Source organism: Rhinoraja longicauda, chromosome 22 (assembly GCF_053455715.1).
Source record: "Rhinoraja longicauda isolate Sanriku21f chromosome 22, sRhiLon1.1, whole genome shotgun sequence".
NCBI classification, from domain to species: domain Eukaryota; kingdom Metazoa; phylum Chordata; class Chondrichthyes; order Rajiformes; family Arhynchobatidae; genus Rhinoraja; species Rhinoraja longicauda.
In genome coordinates, this window is record NC_135974.1 from 32,514,863 (window position 1) to 32,532,805 (window position 17,943).

The window sequence follows — 17,943 nt, forward strand, 5'->3', positions numbered from 1 at the left end:
TATGATATGATGATGATATGATATTGGGGCTTTTGTTTATGGAACTTCTATTTTTGTTTGTCCTTTTTTTGTGATGAAGGTTCCTGACCCCAAAACGTCATCTATCCATGTTCTCCAGAGATGCTGCCTGAACCACTGAGTTACTCCAGCAATTTGTGTCCTTTTGTTTAAACCAGCGTCTGTAGAAGGGTTTCGACCCAAAACATCACCTATCCTTGTTCTCCTGCGATACTGTTTGAAGAAGCACTTTGGCTCCTTTCTAGTTTTGTTTGTTTGTTGTGTTTATCTATTGAGTACAGTATTTACAGTATTTATCTATTGACTACAGTATTTACAGTATTGTGCTGCTGCTGCCTGTGAGACCTGCTGAGTTACTCCAGCACAATGAGCTCCTTTTGTGTAAACCAGCATCTGAAGAAGGATCTCGTCCCAAAATGTCACCTATCCATTTTCTCCAGGGATGCAGCCTGACCCACTGAGTTACTCCAGCACTTTGTGTGTACTTTTTGTCACCTATCCATGTTCTCCAGGGATGCTGCTTGACCCACTTAGTTACTCCAGCACTTTGTGTCCTTTCGTGTAATCCAGCGCCTGAGGTAGGGTTTCGACCCGAAACGTCATCGATCATGTTCTCCAGAGTTGCTGCCTGACCCGCTGAGCTACTCCAGAACTTTGTGTCCTTTTTATTTTTGTTTGTTTGTTGTGTTGTCAATTGGGTACAGTATTTACAGCACTTTTGTGCTGCAGCTGCAAGCGAGGCCCATTGAGTTACTCCAGCAGTTTCTGTCTACATTTAGTCTTCTATCCATGTTCAACAGAGATGCTGCCTGACCCATTGAGTTGCTCCAGCACTCTTTATGTCTACCTTTGATATAAACCAGCATCTCTGCAGTTCCTTTTTATTACATTCCATCTTCAGGTCGTTGTTTCTACAGTAATGTCATTCTTGAGGTTTGGGGACAGATGACAATAAAACACTCTTGACCTCTCTCTGTCTGACAGGACAGTGAGAGCAGAACTCTCCAACAGGGGCGCCTGCTGGGTCACGTGAGGGGGGGGGGCGGCCGGGGAGGGTCACGTGGCAGGTGGCGGGTCACTGAGAAGACGGCTGCCAAGGGCGGAGAGGATCACGTGGCGGGTCACTGAGAAGACGGCGGCCTGGGGCGGAGAGGATCACGTGGTGGGGGGGGGGGGGGCGGGTCACTGAGGAGACGGCGGCCTGGGCAGAGAGGATCACGTGGCGGGTGAGGGGGCGGGTCACTGAGGAGACGGCGGCCGGGGCGGAGGGGATCACGTGGGAAGGGGGCAGGTCGGGAATGGGGTCACGTGTGACGGGCGGTCGGGCCCGCCGCGTCACGTGCTCACCCGCCAACATGGCGGCGCCTGAGAACTAGGAGGACTCCGTCGCCGCCCTCTTACACCATCCCCCCCCCCCTTCCCCGTTCTCCTTCGACGCCACCACACCATGCGCCAGGACAGCCGGACGAAAAACATGTTTCTGACCCGCGCCCTCGAGAAAATCCTCGCCGACAAGGACGTGAGGAAAGCCCAGCACTCGCAGCTCCGCAAAGCCTGCCAGGTGGCGCTGGGTGAGTGGCCGGGGAGGGAGGGAGGGAGGGTGGGTGTCCGCCCAGGTAACATTGCCTATGACAGGTGTCCACACAACCCCCACACCACGCTGCCGTCCATGTCCTGCCTGTGGCAGCGGCCCGGCGGCTGCAGGAGCGGTGGTGATAAACCGTGGAGCCTCCTCCACCTTCCCCCCCCTCTCGCTGCTGTCAGTCCCCATTCCCCTTCCGCTTCCACGCCAGCAGCGTGTGACTGACTCTCTCTCACTCTGACGAAGGTTCTCGACCCGAAACGTCACCCATTCCTTCCCTCCAGAGATGCCGCTGAGTTACTCCAGCATTTTTGTTGCCTACTACAATGTTTTAATTGTCATATGCATCGACAGTAGAACAATCTGGCAATTGCCTGCCTTGGGGCAAAAGGTACAGACACACTTCCAGATTCAGGGACAGTTCCTTCCCAGTTGTCATACGATACGATACGATAGAACTTTATTTATCACAGGAGGGAAATTGACCTCCTGTGGCACAAAGGCACAAAGACAGGCAACTGAACCGTCCGAACACAACCAGAGAGTGGTCCTGAGCTACTATCTACCTCATATGAGACTATAGACAATAGGTGCAGGAGCAGACTATTCTGCCCTTTGAGCCAGCACCGCCATTCAATGTGATCATGGCTGATCATTCTCAATCAGTACCCCATTCCTGCCTTCTCCCCATACCCCCTGACTCCGCTATCCTTAAGAGCTCTATCTAGCTCTCTCTTGAATGCATTCAGAGAATTGGCCTCCACTGCCTTCTGAGGCAGAGAATTCCACAGATTTACAACTCTCTGACTGAAAATGTTTTTCCTAATCTCCATTCTAAATGGCCTACCCCTTATTCTTAAACTGTGGCCCCTGGCTCTGTACTCCCCCAACATTGGGAACATGTTTCCTGCCTCTAACGTGTCTCGGAGTAGACTTGTTGGGCCGAATGGCCTAATTCTACTGCTGTAACATTATGACTAATGTTACTTCCCTTTCAATAATTCAAATCTACCTTGTCTCTATCTTCCCTCTCGGACTATCTTTGATCAGACTTTACTGGACTTTATCTTGCACCTAATGTTAGTCACGTTATTCCCTTTATCCTGTCTATATACACTGTGTATGGTTCGATTGTAATCATGTATTGTCTTTCCACTTACTGCTTCGCAGGAAACAAAAGCTTTTCACTGTACCTTGGTACACATGACAATAATAAACTAAACTAAACCTTCCTAAGCAAGGTAGATTTTTTGCATTATTGAAAGGAAGTAACATTAGTCATAATGTTACAGTAGTAGAATTAGGCCATTCGGCCCATTAAGTCTCCTCTGTCATTCAATCATGGCTGATCCATCTCTCCCACCTAACCCCATTCCCCTACCTTCTCCCCATAGCCTCTGACACCTGTACTAATCAACAATCTATCTTTGCCTTAAAAACATCCACATTGCTACGTGTAACAACACAACAGGCCTGTAAATACAACGCACATTGATTTTATATAAAAAAACAAATATATAATGATTAATGTGTAGGAAGGAACTAACATCAGCTGCTGGTTTATACCAAAAAGTATCTGGACAATACCAAACAAAAGGAATAGGTGACGTTTCGTGTCAGAACCTTTCCCTTTCAATAATTAATAACCGATACTAGTGCAAAATTAAAACAAAAAACACATGAGTACTGGGTGCAACCAAAGCCAGTCTGTAGTTGAAGTTGGTGTTGTGTCGTATCAAAGCGTTTGAAAAACATTTGGATAGGTACATGGATAGGATAGGTTTAGAGGGATAATATGGGTCAAATGTAGGCAGATGGGACAAGTATAGATGGGGCATGTTGATTAACATAAGCATGTTGGGCCATGGGGTCTGGTTCCATGCTGCATTACTCTGACTTGTGTTCAATAGTCTGATCGTTGTTGGGGAGAAACTGTTCTTGAAGCCCAGCGGTGATAAAACATTGACTTCTCTAACTTTAGATAGCTCCTCTGTCCCTCCCTTCCTCTCCCCCTTCCCAGTTTTATTCCCCCTTCTCACTGTCTTCCTGTCTCCACCTATAACCCTTTCTTTGCCCCCCCCCCCCCCCGACCTGAAACGTCACACAATTTCTTCTCTCCAGAGATGCTGCCTGACCTGCTGAGTTACTCCAGCATTTTGTGATACCTTGAATTAGTGATAGTTTTAAGACTCCTGTTGGCAGGAGTGAAGTTAGAGCATGGTGTGGCTCTTTGATATTAGCTGTCTTTTGAGGCTGCACTTTCTGTAGATATCTGACTATGGGGAGGTTAGTATCTCTTTCATTCCTGGGCCTTTGAGTTGCCAAGCCAGGCTGCGACACAACCATTCAGATTTGAAGCAAACATTTATTTTCAGTCTTTGCGAGATGGGATTTGATACATTGCACTCAAATGCAGATTTTACCATTTTGTGCATGGCAAAAGTTGATCAATTATTTGTATGAGACCCTGTTAGAATTTGACTTGCAAGTTTAGAATCCTCACTGATTGCTAGTTAAGACTCCCATCTATCTTTTGGAGTTGAAGCCTTTGTTTATGTTTCGGGGATGATGATGTTTATGTCAATGCTGACGCTTTTATTGTTGGACTGTGGGTGACTGAATTTCATCCAATATTGGATGACAAATAAAGCTATCTTGAATCTTGAATCTTGTGTCCATTTCTCATTGTCTCCAATCTCAGGAGGATTCAACTACGTTAATGGGCCCGCTAGTCACATAGATTGACAGTGTACTTCCTAGAAGGGTGTTGGCAAATGTAATCGTGTTTTATTACCCTTTGGTAGTTTCATGGTAATTAACACCTGCTTTGTTAATTCCAGGTTGAAATTTTCCATTACTGATACTTGTGGCTGTAGCTCATTGGTCCATCTTCCCAGTCTCAGAAATAGATATGCCATAATTCTCCTTTTTTGAATGGGTTATCCTTTTTTTTGTTGAAAATATTACTACAAAATCAGAGCAATTGTCTCATTGTGGTTTCTCTAGGAATTTAGATTTTTTGGTTTGTGACAGCTCTAAACTGATCTGTCACGCAAAAAAAATATTGGTGAGATATCCTGGTGATCATTTAACTACATGGAAGGTATCCAGTCTTGTTAGCGAGTGGAACAGTCAAATTGTATTCAAAAATAAAATTGCGAATCAGACAAAGTATAAAATGTTGGAAATGCTCAGCAGGTCAGGCAGCATCTGTGAAGAAAAAAAACAGTAAACATTTCAGGATTGAGATCTTTCATCGGAAGTAGGAAAAGTTAGAAATCACAGATGTTTAAAGTTGCAGCGATGCGGCATTGTGGAGAGAACAAAAGTAATACCTATGATAAAGTGGAGACATGGAGTGAATGTATCATATAAATGGTGCTGTCTGTAATAGGATATTGAAGACTCATTATTCCCACCTCCTCCAGAAAAACCAGCAGCAATTAGCCGAACTATTGCCTCAGCATCATTCTTCACTGGAGATTTTTTAACCTGTCATGAGTTTAACTACTTGAGTTTAATTCATTGCAAACAATGTTGTCTTAGTTTTCCTGTTGTATCATTTCCACAATTAGCTATTAAAATAAAGCTTCTTGGTTTGAGTGGGAGTAATTTGATGTACACCTGCATGCCAATGGTTTCCAACTTCTTAAGTCATTTTTAATCATGCTGAATCGATGTGGTGCTTACGCTTGTCTGTAAGTCCAGATTCCACCAACATACAGTAATGTGATGATAATGTTTTCCTGAGCCCTATAGGTCATGTTCCACCTCCTCTTTCAATGTTTAACAGAGCTTTATTTGTCGTTCGGTACCGAAGTACCGAACGAAACTACATAGCAGTCATAGAAAAAAAAAGAACACAAGACACATAACCCCAACACAAACGTCCATCACAGTGACTCCAAACACCCCCTCACTGTGATGGAGGCAACAAAACTTCCACTCTCTTCCCCACGCCCACGGACAGACAGCTCGTCCCCGACCGACCCGCACAGTCCCCGCACCGGGCGCTGAAACGTCCCGCGGCCGAACCGGGCGATGAAAGGCCCGCGACCAAGCCTTGCGCAGCTAAGTCTGGTGGTCGAGCCGCACCGGGCGATGTCAAGTCCGCAGTCGAGCCGCACCAGCGATGAAAAGCCCCGCAGTCGAGCTGCACCGGGCGATGTTAAGCCCCGCAGCCGAGCTGCACCGGGCGATGTTAAGCCCCGCAGCCGAGCCGCACCAGCGATGAAAAGCCCCGCAGCCGAGCTGCACCGGGCACTGTTAAGTCCAGCGGCCGAGCCGCACCGGGATGTAAAGTCCAGCGGCCAAGCCGCACCGGGATGTAAAGTCCAGCGGCCAAGCCGCACCGGGATGTAAAGTCCAGCGGCCAAGCCGCACCGGGATGTAAAGTCCAGCGGCCAAGCCACACCGGGATGTAAAGTCCAGCGGCCAAGCCGCACCGGGATGTAAAGTCCAGCGGCCGAGCCGCAGCGGGCGATGTTAGGCCCCGCAGCCGAGCCGCACCCCGCGCCGTGAGGAAGAGAAAAGTTCCCACACCCACCCCCACCCACCCACACCACCACCCCCTCCCACACATACACAACCAAAAAAATATATATAAAAACCATCCCAACACCGACACACAACAAAAAAAAGACGGACAGACTGCTAGTCAGCCGCTGCCGTATGCATTTGAGTTTATATTCCTCCTTAAATTTGCAGTTAAATGATTTTTCTATGTACAAGGAATATACTATGTAATTTCAGTTTGTATTCACTCCAGAGAAACAATAAGATACTGTTTGTTACTGATGACCCCACCTGCATAAAGTGCCACAAACCCAATTATATTACATTCATGAAGCTTTGTTACCACATCTCAAGTTTCAGTGATTTTATGATCTGGTTTTGGCTATACTTTTATCTTAAACTTTTCTCCCATGATTTTTTTGATGATTAGAATCTTTCACAATATTTCTTGTAAGCTCTATATATATTTCTTGGATTTATACTTTCCAACAGTGTAGCTATTATTGGGGTGCAAATGACAAACCCCATCCATCAGTCTTGATGTCGAAAGGAACTGCAGATGCTGGTATATACCGAAGATAGATACTCAGCAGGTCAGGCAGCATTTCTGGGTTGGGACTCTTCTTAAGATTGAAAGTATAGGGGAGGGAACTGGAGGTAAGATCAGGCGCCTGTTGTGAGTCTTCTTTGTTCTGGCCATTCCTTACCTCCAGTTCCCGATACTTTCAGTCAGAAGAAGGGTCCTGACCCGAAACGCCACCTTTCCTTTTTCTCCAGAGATGCTGCCTGACCCGCTGAGTTACTTCAGCATTTTGTGTCTACCAACGGTCTTGGTCTTTGCTTCCTCTGATCTTCACCTGTGCTGATTCTGCTTCCTGTACTTTTGAGACAAGATCATTCTTCACTGATGGGGTGATGTCACCCTTTTGCTTTTTGCTTCTCCTTAAATTTAAGAGGAGGTAGGGGGCATAAAGGGAAAACGTTGAGTGAGGAGGGAGATATCTGAGATGAGAGGAAGACTAAGGGAGGCAGTTTGGAGATGAAAACAGAGGCCAGGGAGACTGATGCGGGAACAGTGAACCAAGTGAAAGGATACGTGCAAAATTGTGGGAGCGTGTCTGTGTGGGGAGCTATGTGATGTGTATGTTTACCACGTGTCCACTGAGTCTGTGACCTCTTTGGCATTGGGCCAGGTCTTTGCCCTATTCAGACCATGTGGTTGCTGCCTTGGCAACAGCCATTGGCCCACATTAATGGAATCGGAACTTGCACTGTTCAGAACTGCAGTAAAACCATGTAATCTATTCCTCAGAAAAGGGCAAACCAATCGTGATGCTGCATTTTTCTGTCGCTTCTGTCCTCAAATATCAAGATTCATGAAAATGTAGTTTTAACCCTTGGTTAATTTACTGTTATATATTCCAGCATGTGATCAAAGCCAAGTTTTCTATCTCTTTGACCCATTAATTTATTGCATATTCTTCTTAGCAGTCTAAATTGTGCACTTTGAGTATCATTCTTGTGAATACTGCATTGTTCTTTGACTTTCTTGTAAAATATTTAATTGTTGCCTCACCTGAACCTTCGGTGATACACATTATCCAGAAACCTCGATCTTTTCTTCTCTTAGATGCCCCTTAATGCAGGGATTTCCAACATTTTGTGTTTCTTTTGATTTTCAGTATGAATAGTGTCTTCTTTGTGTATAAACGTACCCAGCTCAAAATCAAGCCAGAAGCCAAGGGGTGGTTGTAACAAGAGACACTAATACTGTTACTAATCTCAAAATTGTGAGTTTAAATTTCCTAAAGATCACAACTTACACTAGGATGTATTTACAATGTACCCTAGTAGTACAAATCTGGAAGATCAGCAGGCATCCTACAGCTGTGAAGGAAGGAACTGCAGATGCTGGTTTAAACCGAAGATAGACACAAAAAGCTGGAGTAACTCAGCGGGACAGGCAGAATCGAGAGAGAGAGAGAGAGAGAGAGAGAGAGAGAGAGAGAGAGAGAGAGAGATAGGTGACATTTCGGGTCGAGAACCTTGTACAGACCTGACAGCTGTGGGCCACTTAGAAATGTGATACTTTAGAAATAGGAATGTGATTCTGATAAAAAAACAAATTCAAAATGATAGCGAATAGCAAGAATGATGCTCACGACTTGTAAATCTGAACATATGAGTCCTTAACTGCAGCGCATCTTATCTTGATCTGTTGAGATGCTGTCACAGCCAGGTTCATATGTGTCCCAGCAGAAAAGACTGGCTCATTTCATCTGTTCTGGTACGAATGTTCCATGAATTAAGTCACCCTACTTTCTCTCCACACTTAGTCACAAAGAAAATTGATTTGCTCAATTTGAGACATATGGCCTCTGTAAAATTATTGCTGTTTACTATCATTTTGAATTGGTTTCTTAGCAGAAACGCATTCCTATTTCTAAGTGGCCCACAACTGTTGGATGCCTCTCGATCTTCAAGATTTGGACTACTCGGCCACATTGTAAATACATCCAATTGAGAACTTATGATCTTAAAGGGATTTGAACACAAGATTTTGATATTAGTAACAGTATTACAGTGTCTCTTGTTTTAACCACCCCTTGGTTGTCTGGCTTGATTTTGAGCTGGAAGCGTTTATTGGTGAAATCTTCGTAAATAACCATTGTGGCATTGATAGCTTATGTATGGTTTAGTTTAGAGATACAGCATAGAAACGGGCCCTTCCACCCACCGTGTCCACGCCGACCCAACAACCCCCATTCTCCTGCACACAATTTTCAATTTTTACTGAAGCCATTTAACCTACAAACCTGTCCATCTTTGGAGTGTGGGAGGAAACTGGAGTACCCACAGAAAACCCACACTGTCACAGGGAGAAAGTACAAGCTCCGTACAGAGAGTACCTACAGTCAAGGTCTCTGGTGCTGTAAGACAGTCACTCAACTGCTGTGCCAACCTACAAATAGATGATTTATTTGTTGTTATGTTTCCACCAAATATCAAAAAAAATCATCACTAAATTGAAGTGAAATATTTCTGTAAAGAACCACCGCGGTATTGATAGCTGGTCTTAATGCACGTATTGGCATATTGACTTTATAAAACAATTTGCATTTAACGTGTGGAGTTTGAAACCAATTCTGACCATTTGCTATTTTTGCAAAGGTGCTTGGTGGTGAAACTTTCATAGTACCAATTTAATGACTATATTGAAAGCAGCACATAATTGAATTACATATTGCACCTTCTTAACGTGGTAACTCATTTCGCTTTTATCTTTCTCTCAACAGAAGAAATAAAAATTGAGATAGAAAAACAAAGGTAGGACATACTGCTATTGTTCCTGAAAGCTGAAATGTATATTTGTTAGCTGTTCCCTAGAATGAAGATGTTGGTAACCAGCTTTTATAAGCCAGCAAATAGACTCTTATTAATACAATCAAACGTGGCCAATTCTATGGAAGTGAATTTTGTGGATGTGAATGTGAAATTTTGTTGTTTGGCATTTGTATCAGTCAAATTTACAATGAAACTTTGCAGTATGATTTCTTGTATCATAACAAAGTGTGTCATTATGTGAATTGTCATGAAATAGCTTTGTTTCAGTGACTAAAGCATTATTTCTAATTTTCCAGGAAATTCATAAACGATATTGGTGCACTTGCAAATATTCTAGATCTGTTTCTGAAAACCGCTTTTGGCTTTTTTTAAATGGTCCCTTTTTCTTTAGAGCTGGAGACAAAGATGTTTCTGCATTGCCTAAAGCAAATTTCATTGAGGCTGATAAGTACTTTCTTCCATTTGAGCTGGCTTGTCAATCGAAATCTCCTCGTATCATCAGCACATCTTTGGACTGCTTGCAGGTATGTGCACTTAACCCAATGTCCGAGATAATAATGCACATACTATGTGAGCCACAATTACTGTTTCTAACACCCAAGTTCCTATTTTGCTGGCCTTAATTACTTCCTGATTTTCTAGTTTCTGGTTTCTTTCTAAAAACATTTCCCTGTTCACTATTTAAAAAACTGCGGGTATCTCGTCAGTCCACATTCTTATGGCAGACGATGAATAAAACCAATTACACTGAGGTTGCTTAAGTACAACTCGAAGATATCACAAAATGCTGGAGTAACGCAGCAGGTCAGGCAGCATCTAGGAGAGAGGGAATGGGTGACGTTTCGGGTTGAGACCCTTCTTCAGACTGGAGAAGCATCTGAAGATGGGTCTCGACCCGAAACGTCACCCATTCCCTCTCTCCTAGATGCTGCCTGACCTGCTGAGTCACTCCAGTATTTTGTGATACCTTTGATTTGTACCAGCATCTGCAGTTATTTTCCTACACAATTTGCTTAAGCACAACAGTGTTGTAACTTATCATGTCTGTGAGAAGAAACTACAGAACTGGATACAATTATGACTTGTAAAAGAGATATAGATAGATAGGTGTGTGGATAGGAGGGGTTTTGAGGACGATGGGACTAGCCCAATGTGACAACTTGGTCGGCAAGAACGAGGTAGGCCAAAGGGCCTGTTTTCATGCTGTACAGCTCCATGATTCTGAAGTTGAATACAGAAAACCACTGTCACACTGCACTACAAATTATCCTTCTCATCAATTTGACAAATTCAAAAATGTAACAAAAACTTAGAAAGTGGGTTGATACCTATAAGAACATTTCCTTTAATTTTCTGAATAAAGGTGTTCAATCTGTGTTAGTCTTGGGATCAGTGGAAAAAGCTTACACTTTTATAGCATTATTCCTTTTTTTCCCTTCACCTCTGAGAGATTTGCTGTCAGCTCCAAGAGGCAAAAACTTGGAATCCTTCCCAGCTGATCTAATTCTGAATCAACCATTTATGCACCTCTAAATGCATCTTTTATTCATTGACAGTTGCCTTAATTATTTTGCCGTGGCTTGCGGTGTTTATCTGTTTTCAAAGTGCGTGTTGCTGTTCTCAATATTTCTCAAAGTTTCATTCATTCATTGCATTGCCTTTTTTCAGACTTGGATTTTCCATCTTTTAAAGTGTTTGTAATGTTTGCTCTCTTACTCTATTCAAGCATTTTTTTCTTCTCTCTCATGTAAAGAAATACATTTAATTGGAGTGAAGGCAGCAAAAGGGTTGTTGTGCAAGGAGAAGGAGGAGCACATGCTGTTCTCCACGTCAGTGCATTGAGGTTAACAAGCAAGACCAGACAACAATCCGACCTGCATGTAGCTTGGCCGCCTTCACAAGCTGATCAGATTTGGAATGAGCAGGTCACATGTAGTGTGATGAATGCACAGAAGAATCATCGGAGCCAGCAGCTGTGAAATCACGGCACAGGCACCCATTTACCAAACTGCAATTAGGTTGTTCCCAGAATACACTGAAGAATGCATAGATTGTTAATGTGTTTCTCAAATAAGAAAAATATTACCTGAGCATTTCATATTACATTTTATCTGTACACGTTTGGGGTGCTGCAAAAGTTTCACTTCTGCTGATATTTTTTTTTCCCTGGCCATTATTCAGATATAATGTGTTTGGATATGTTTAGTTCAGTGATACAGTGTGGAAACAGACCCTTTGGCCCACCGAGTCCACGCCAACCTGCATACTAGTTGTATGTTAGCCCACTTTTCACATCTTACACACGATGGACAATTTATCCAGAAGCCAATTAACCTAAAACCTGCACGTATTTGAAATGTCGCGGGGAGAAAGGATAAACGCCGCACAGACGGTACCCATGGTCGGGATCGCACCCTGGTCTCTGGCGCTGTGAGGCAGCAGCTCTACTGCTGCGCCACCGTGCTGGATAAAATGTGCCTTTATTGATAGCATTGTTTATAAAGCAGTTCATCCGGTGTTTTTTTTGTTTGTTGCAGAAGCTATTAGCTCATGGACATATCACAGGTAATGCCCCCGACAGCTCATCTGGAAAGAGGTTAATTGATAGGATCATTGAAACCATATGTGGATGTTTTCAAGGAACTCAAACGGATGAAGGTGTGCAACTGCAGATAATTAAGGTATGTTTGTCTTTTTAATTAATGTATATCCACAGATTCTGTCATGTGCACTTGTTGAAGATCTAATACTTATAAACTCTAATTATTTTTCAATTGTTTAAACAGTTTCAGTTTTGTTCATTGTCACGTGTACCACTTTTGTTGCATGCTAACCAGTCAGCAGAAAGACAATCCATGATTACAATTGATCTGTTTACAGTGTATAGAAACATGATAAGGGAATAACGTTTAGTGCAAGGTAAAGCCAGCCAAGTCCAATCTAGGAAAGTCCGAGGGTCATGAAAGAGGTAGATGGTAGTTCAGCACTGCTCTCTGGTTGTGGTAGGATGACCTCTGAGCAATTATTGCATCGTGTTTCCAACTTGGTGCGGGTAGCTGCTTTTGCTGTTGTTACTATTTGATAATCCATCTAAAGCAGTTCAACTATTTTTAAACTCAGTTTTTTAAGATTCTTTGCTCTTTTTAATTCTCCATGCCAAGTTTCATTTTGGTCTGGTTGATATTCTAAACTCCTGAGTCGGTTATGGTCATGTAATGAAAGATATTGCTTCCATCTACTCCACACTGAACCCCAAACTATTCTGAGTTTAGAGATACAGCGTAGAAACAGACCCTTCGGCCCACCGTGTCCCTGCCAACCAGCTATCCCCGTGCACTAGCTTTATCCTACAGACGAGGGACAAATTACAATTTTTACCGTAACCAAATTAACCTACAAACCTGTATGTGTTTGGAATGTGTTTGGAGGAAACCAGAGCACCAAGGGAAAACCCACACGGTCACGAGGAGAACGTACAAACTCCGTACAGACGGCACCCGTAGTCTGAAGAAGGGTCTCGACCCGAAACGTCGCCCATTCCTTCTCTCCTGAGATGCTGCCTGACCTGCTGAGTTACTCCAGCATTTTGTGAATAAATACCTTCGATTTGTACCAGCATCTGCAGTTATTTTCTTACAGCACCCGTAGTTGGGATCATGTCTAGGTGTATCTCTAAAGTCGCTAGTAAATTAAAGAGATAAAATGGTGGAGTAACTACAGAGCTCAAGATCCCATAAAATATCTAATTACACTGTTGCTACATTGTGAGGTTTACACATGTTTGAAAATGATCAGGAAATGAACTAAATTGGAATATTGGAATTTATACAGTTTGAGTAAACATCATCCCTCATTAACCTTTTGTTCACTATTTCAGGCGTTGCTCACTGCTGTGACGTCATCTTACATTGAAATCCATGAAGGAACAATCTTACAGACTGTTAGAACATGCTACAATATTTACCTTGCCAGTAAAAATCTTATCAATCAAACTACAGCAAAAGCTACTCTTACACAAATGCTCAATGTCACCTTTACAAAGATGGAGAACCAAGTGGTATGTATTTAATATAATAGTTTAATGTGCATTTTTAAAATTATTATTAGTAAGCTGAGCCATTTTGTGACCGAAAGCAGCGCACAGTTGAGCTACGCAGACTCCAGAGAATTTCAGGTAGACACAAAAAGCTGGAGTAACTCAGCGGGCAGCATCTCTGGAAAAATGGAACAGGTGATGTTTTGGGTTGAGACCCTTCTTCAGACCCGAACTGTCACCTATTCCTTTTCTCCAGAGATGCTGCCTGACCTGCTGAGTTGCTCCAGCTTTTTGTATCTATCTTTGGTTTAAACCAGCATCTGCAGCTCCTTCCCAATCCAGAGATCTTCTTTTAACGAGTGACTTTTATTAAATTAGCTGATTTCACGAGTCTGGCTTCTTCATCTTAGTGTTAAATGATTTTTTTGAAAATTGCAGATGCTGGAATTCTGAGATTTAAAAAAAATGATGGAATAAATCAGCATTTCAGGCAGACATGCTACATTTCTCCAGCATTTTCTGCTTCTATTTGCTTTAGTACTCCTGTGTAAGAGTGTGGAAATTGGTCCCAAGTTGTTTGCCTGAGCACTACCTAGTCAATTCTGCTGGGACAATTAGTTGTTAAAGAATCTGTTGGAGCAAGGACATGAGCCATGATGATAATTTCAACATCACCTTCTATCCATACATGAATACCTGTACACAAAACACACCCACCGAGAACAGAGGAAAAATTAATATTTGCTTCTTCAAACTATCAACTAAAAACCATTGGTAGACCCAAAATGTTTCGGGTCGAGACCCTTCTTCACCCATTCCTTCTCTCCAGAGATGCTGCTTGTCCCGCTGAGTTACTCCAGCATTTTGTGTCTACCTTCGATTTAAACCAGCATCTACATTTCTTTTCTGCATAACTAAAAACCATTTTCCAGTTCCGTGAAATCAAACACATTTTTATCAATTGACTTATTTATTTTGTGTCATGGGCATATGTAGCAATGTTAGAAATACTGTTCAAAGGCAGATTATTCCGCATTTGACTTTGAAAGTAACGTGAATGAAAGCAGCAAATTGTTTTTTTTTGTAGTTTGTCATTTGGCAAGAAGCAACACACTTAAAACATGCAGAAAATTGTTTTCCAATTAAGTTCAGTCTGGTTCTGATCTGAAACGTCAGCTACTCCTTTTCTCCAGAGATGTTGCCTGACCCGCTGAGTTACTGCAGCTTTTTGTGTCTATCTTCATGGTAAACCAGCAACTGCAGTTCCTTCTTACACTACTCGGCATTAAATTTGCTTTATTGCCGTGACAAACCATTGCAAACTTATTTTTTAATCATTTATCCAAGCTGAACAGTATGCAGAATTAATGTTTTAATATGTGAGCTCATGTTTATTTTGCACATGGCTTGTTCATTTTGCATTGTTTCTACCTGCTTATTACCTCATCTGAATTTTGAAATGTGCTTAAAGTTGTAGTATCGTGACCGTGGAGATTTTTTTGTTGTTGAGAGTAATGATTTGATTTGTGGAATGATACATAAATGGCTGGTTTTGCAGATAGTGAAGATGGTTGTGAAAGATTGCAGCAGGATCTTGATCGATTGGCCAAGTGGGCTGAGGAATGATTGATGACATTTAATACAGAGAAATATGAGGTGTTGCATTTTGGGGCGTCTAACAAGGTCAGGGCCTACGCAGTTGGCAGGCCTCTGGGGAGTGTTGTAGAGCAGAGGGATTTAGGAGTGCAGGTGTATGGTTCCTTGAAGGTCGAGTCGCGGGTACATAAGGTGGTCAAAAAGGCTTTTGGCACATTGGTCTTCATCAGTCAGAGTATTGAGTATAGAAGTTGGGAGGTCATGTTGCAGTTGTATAAGATTTTGTTGAGACCGCATCTAGAATATTGTGTTCAGTTCTGGGCACCATGTTATAGGAAATATATTGTCAAGCTTGAAAGGGTTCAGAAAAGATTTATGAGGATGTTGTAGGGACTAGAGGGTCTGAGCGAGAGGGAGAGGTTGAGTAGGCTGGGTCTCTATTCATTGGAGTGCAGGAGGATGAGGGGTGATCTTATAGAGGTGTATTAAATTATGAGAGGAATAGATCGGGTAGATACACAGAATCTCTTGCCCAGAGTAGGGGAATTGAGGACTAGAGGACACTGGTTCAAGTTGAAGGGGAAAAGATTTAATTGGAATCTGAGGGGTAACTTTTTCACACAAAGGGTGGTGGGTGTATGGACCAAGCTGCCAGAGGAGGTAGTTGAGGCTGGGACTATCCCAACATTTAAGAAACAGTGAGACAGTTCCATGGATACGCCAGGTTTGGAAGGATATGGACGAAGCGAAGGCAGGTGGGATTAGTGGAGCTGGGACATGTTGGCCGGTGTGGGCAAGTTGGGCCGTAGGGCCTGTTTCCACACTGTATCACTCTATGACTCTATGAATGGATAGGCAGAAGTCACACCAGCCTGTATAATAGCTACATCTGTACATATCTTTGGCCAGTTTTGTGTGCATTATCTACCTCTATCTCGAACTTGTTTTCTGGTGAGGTCTGAAGTGGATTTGTACTCGTTTCTTGGAGGGTGAGGAATATAATGTGCACACAACAATCTTAATACGAAAACTGCATTTAACTGTTTTGAACAGTTTTTGGCCATTAATTCTTAATGTGTCGAGCAAAATATTTAAGCTAATTATTAAAAAAAAGTTTTCTTGGGTTTGAAATGTCACTTTACTGAACAACTATTCACAAACGTTGAAGTTTTTGCTCAAGTTTAGGTTAAATAAATCAACAGAGATAACTGTGGGCCAGGAAACAAATGGAAACTTGAATTGAAATGTTCAATTATTGAATTGAATCATGTACTAACGCTTGAAACACTTAGATCAAAACAACAGTGGTAATCATGCGTATTTCATAGAAACAGGATTTGGCCATTTTTTGTTTTGTATGGTTGACTTCTAATTGAAAAAAATTATATCTGCTCTGCCATGATTTTGTAAGATTTAAAAAAAGATATTTAGCTATCCAACTATCTCAATCACAGCAAGATATCCTTTCTCATATAACCAAAACTTGTTCTTTGCATTAAAATTTTATTTGAGCAAGTAGGATGAATTATTGTTCCAACGACGCTTGGGCAAATAAGAGCACAATGATAATTTTAACTCCCTGAAAAAATGTGTTCTATTTTAAAGATGCAGGAGGCTAAAGACCTGGAGAAAAGCAGACAACAGCATCATATCCACCAGTCTTCTGCCGCACACAGTTTAGTTGGATCACCGCAACTGGATCGAATAGAAGAATGTTCGAGCAAAATTATTGTATCTGAGGCAATCGAAGATCAAATAAACGCAGTGGCAGAGGAAATTGGTTGTGTTGAAATGGAAAATGGGACAATGACAGTTCGTACAGAAGACAATGATGTGAAGTCTGATCGCTCTTTTGATACTGCAGGTGTTGATATTTATTCAGATGCTTTGCTTTAAACCATATAAATTTATGCCATCTCAAAAATTTTAATTACCAAGAAACAAAATCTATTTGTAGGAGAAGATGACAACAAAGAGCCTATTTTGCCTGTACATGTCTTGAATAGTTTGGTATTTATTCAACATAATGCTTATTATTCCCAAGGCAATGGAACAAGTAGTATAGTTTTAATCTTGGAGCTGGGTTGTCATTTAATGACATGGTATTTTAAGTTTGCAGCCAAACCAGAGAAGAAGGTTAATACAACGTAACAGTGAAATATCACCGTGCGGCGAGAATAAACATGCTGCCATTAATGATGTGCTTCAACTCTGATGCACTGCTGTTTAATTGGCAACACACTTGACAACTTCCTGAGGACAAACATATCATTTTTTTGCATAGATTTTTGAATTTCACAGCCACAGTTGTTGATAAATATGCTGATTTATGTCTGCTAGTATTTATTTTGAAAGGCTAAGTTAAAATTATAGAAGCAAGTTAAGATTTGGGCTTAAAGAACCATCTTGCTGCTTTTTAAAAAAAAAAGTTGAATTCCATAATTGATGTGTGCAGATGTGTTTGATTTGGCAATGTGCGGTATCTTTTAGAAAACCGGCATTTCGGGTGGGGACTGAATGGTTCTGAAGAAGGGTTCTGACCCGGAACGTCACCTATCCCTGTTCTCCAGAGACGCTGCCCGGCACGCTGAGTTACTCCAACGTTTTGTGTCTACCTTCAGCGTCCCTGGAGAATGTGGATAGGTGATGTGTTGGTTCGAGACCCTTGTACAGTGTTGTAAAATGTTGCAACACTACGCTCCAACTTCTGCATTATGTGCCCCAATCTATTAATGCAAGCATGCCATTTGCCACCCTCCCCATCCTATCTGCCTGTGATGCTGTTTTCAGGGAAATGTGTCCAAGAAACCCAAGGTCCTTCTGCACATCAACATTGCTTTGCATCCTATCC

At 42.3% G+C, this 17,943-nt stretch overlaps 1 protein-coding gene across 1 annotated transcript in view; it reads left to right on the forward strand.

The window, feature by feature from the left end:
• The first annotated feature begins 1,391 nt into the window (after nt 1-1,391).
• The window catches only part of LOC144604535 (brefeldin A-inhibited guanine nucleotide-exchange protein 2-like), a 66,720-nt gene continuing 50,168 nt past the window's right edge, over nt 1,392-17,943 (forward strand). The window contains exons 1-6 of the mRNA XM_078419048.1: nt 1,392-1,589; nt 9,412-9,442; nt 9,852-9,984; nt 11,998-12,141; nt 13,338-13,517; nt 16,698-16,956. Of these exons, the coding sequence (XP_078275174.1) occupies nt 1,466-1,589; nt 9,412-9,442; nt 9,852-9,984; nt 11,998-12,141; nt 13,338-13,517; nt 16,698-16,956 (871 nt within the window). The 5' untranslated portion in view covers nt 1,392-1,465. The remainder of the gene's footprint in view (nt 1,590-9,411; nt 9,443-9,851; nt 9,985-11,997; nt 12,142-13,337; nt 13,518-16,697; nt 16,957-17,943) is intronic.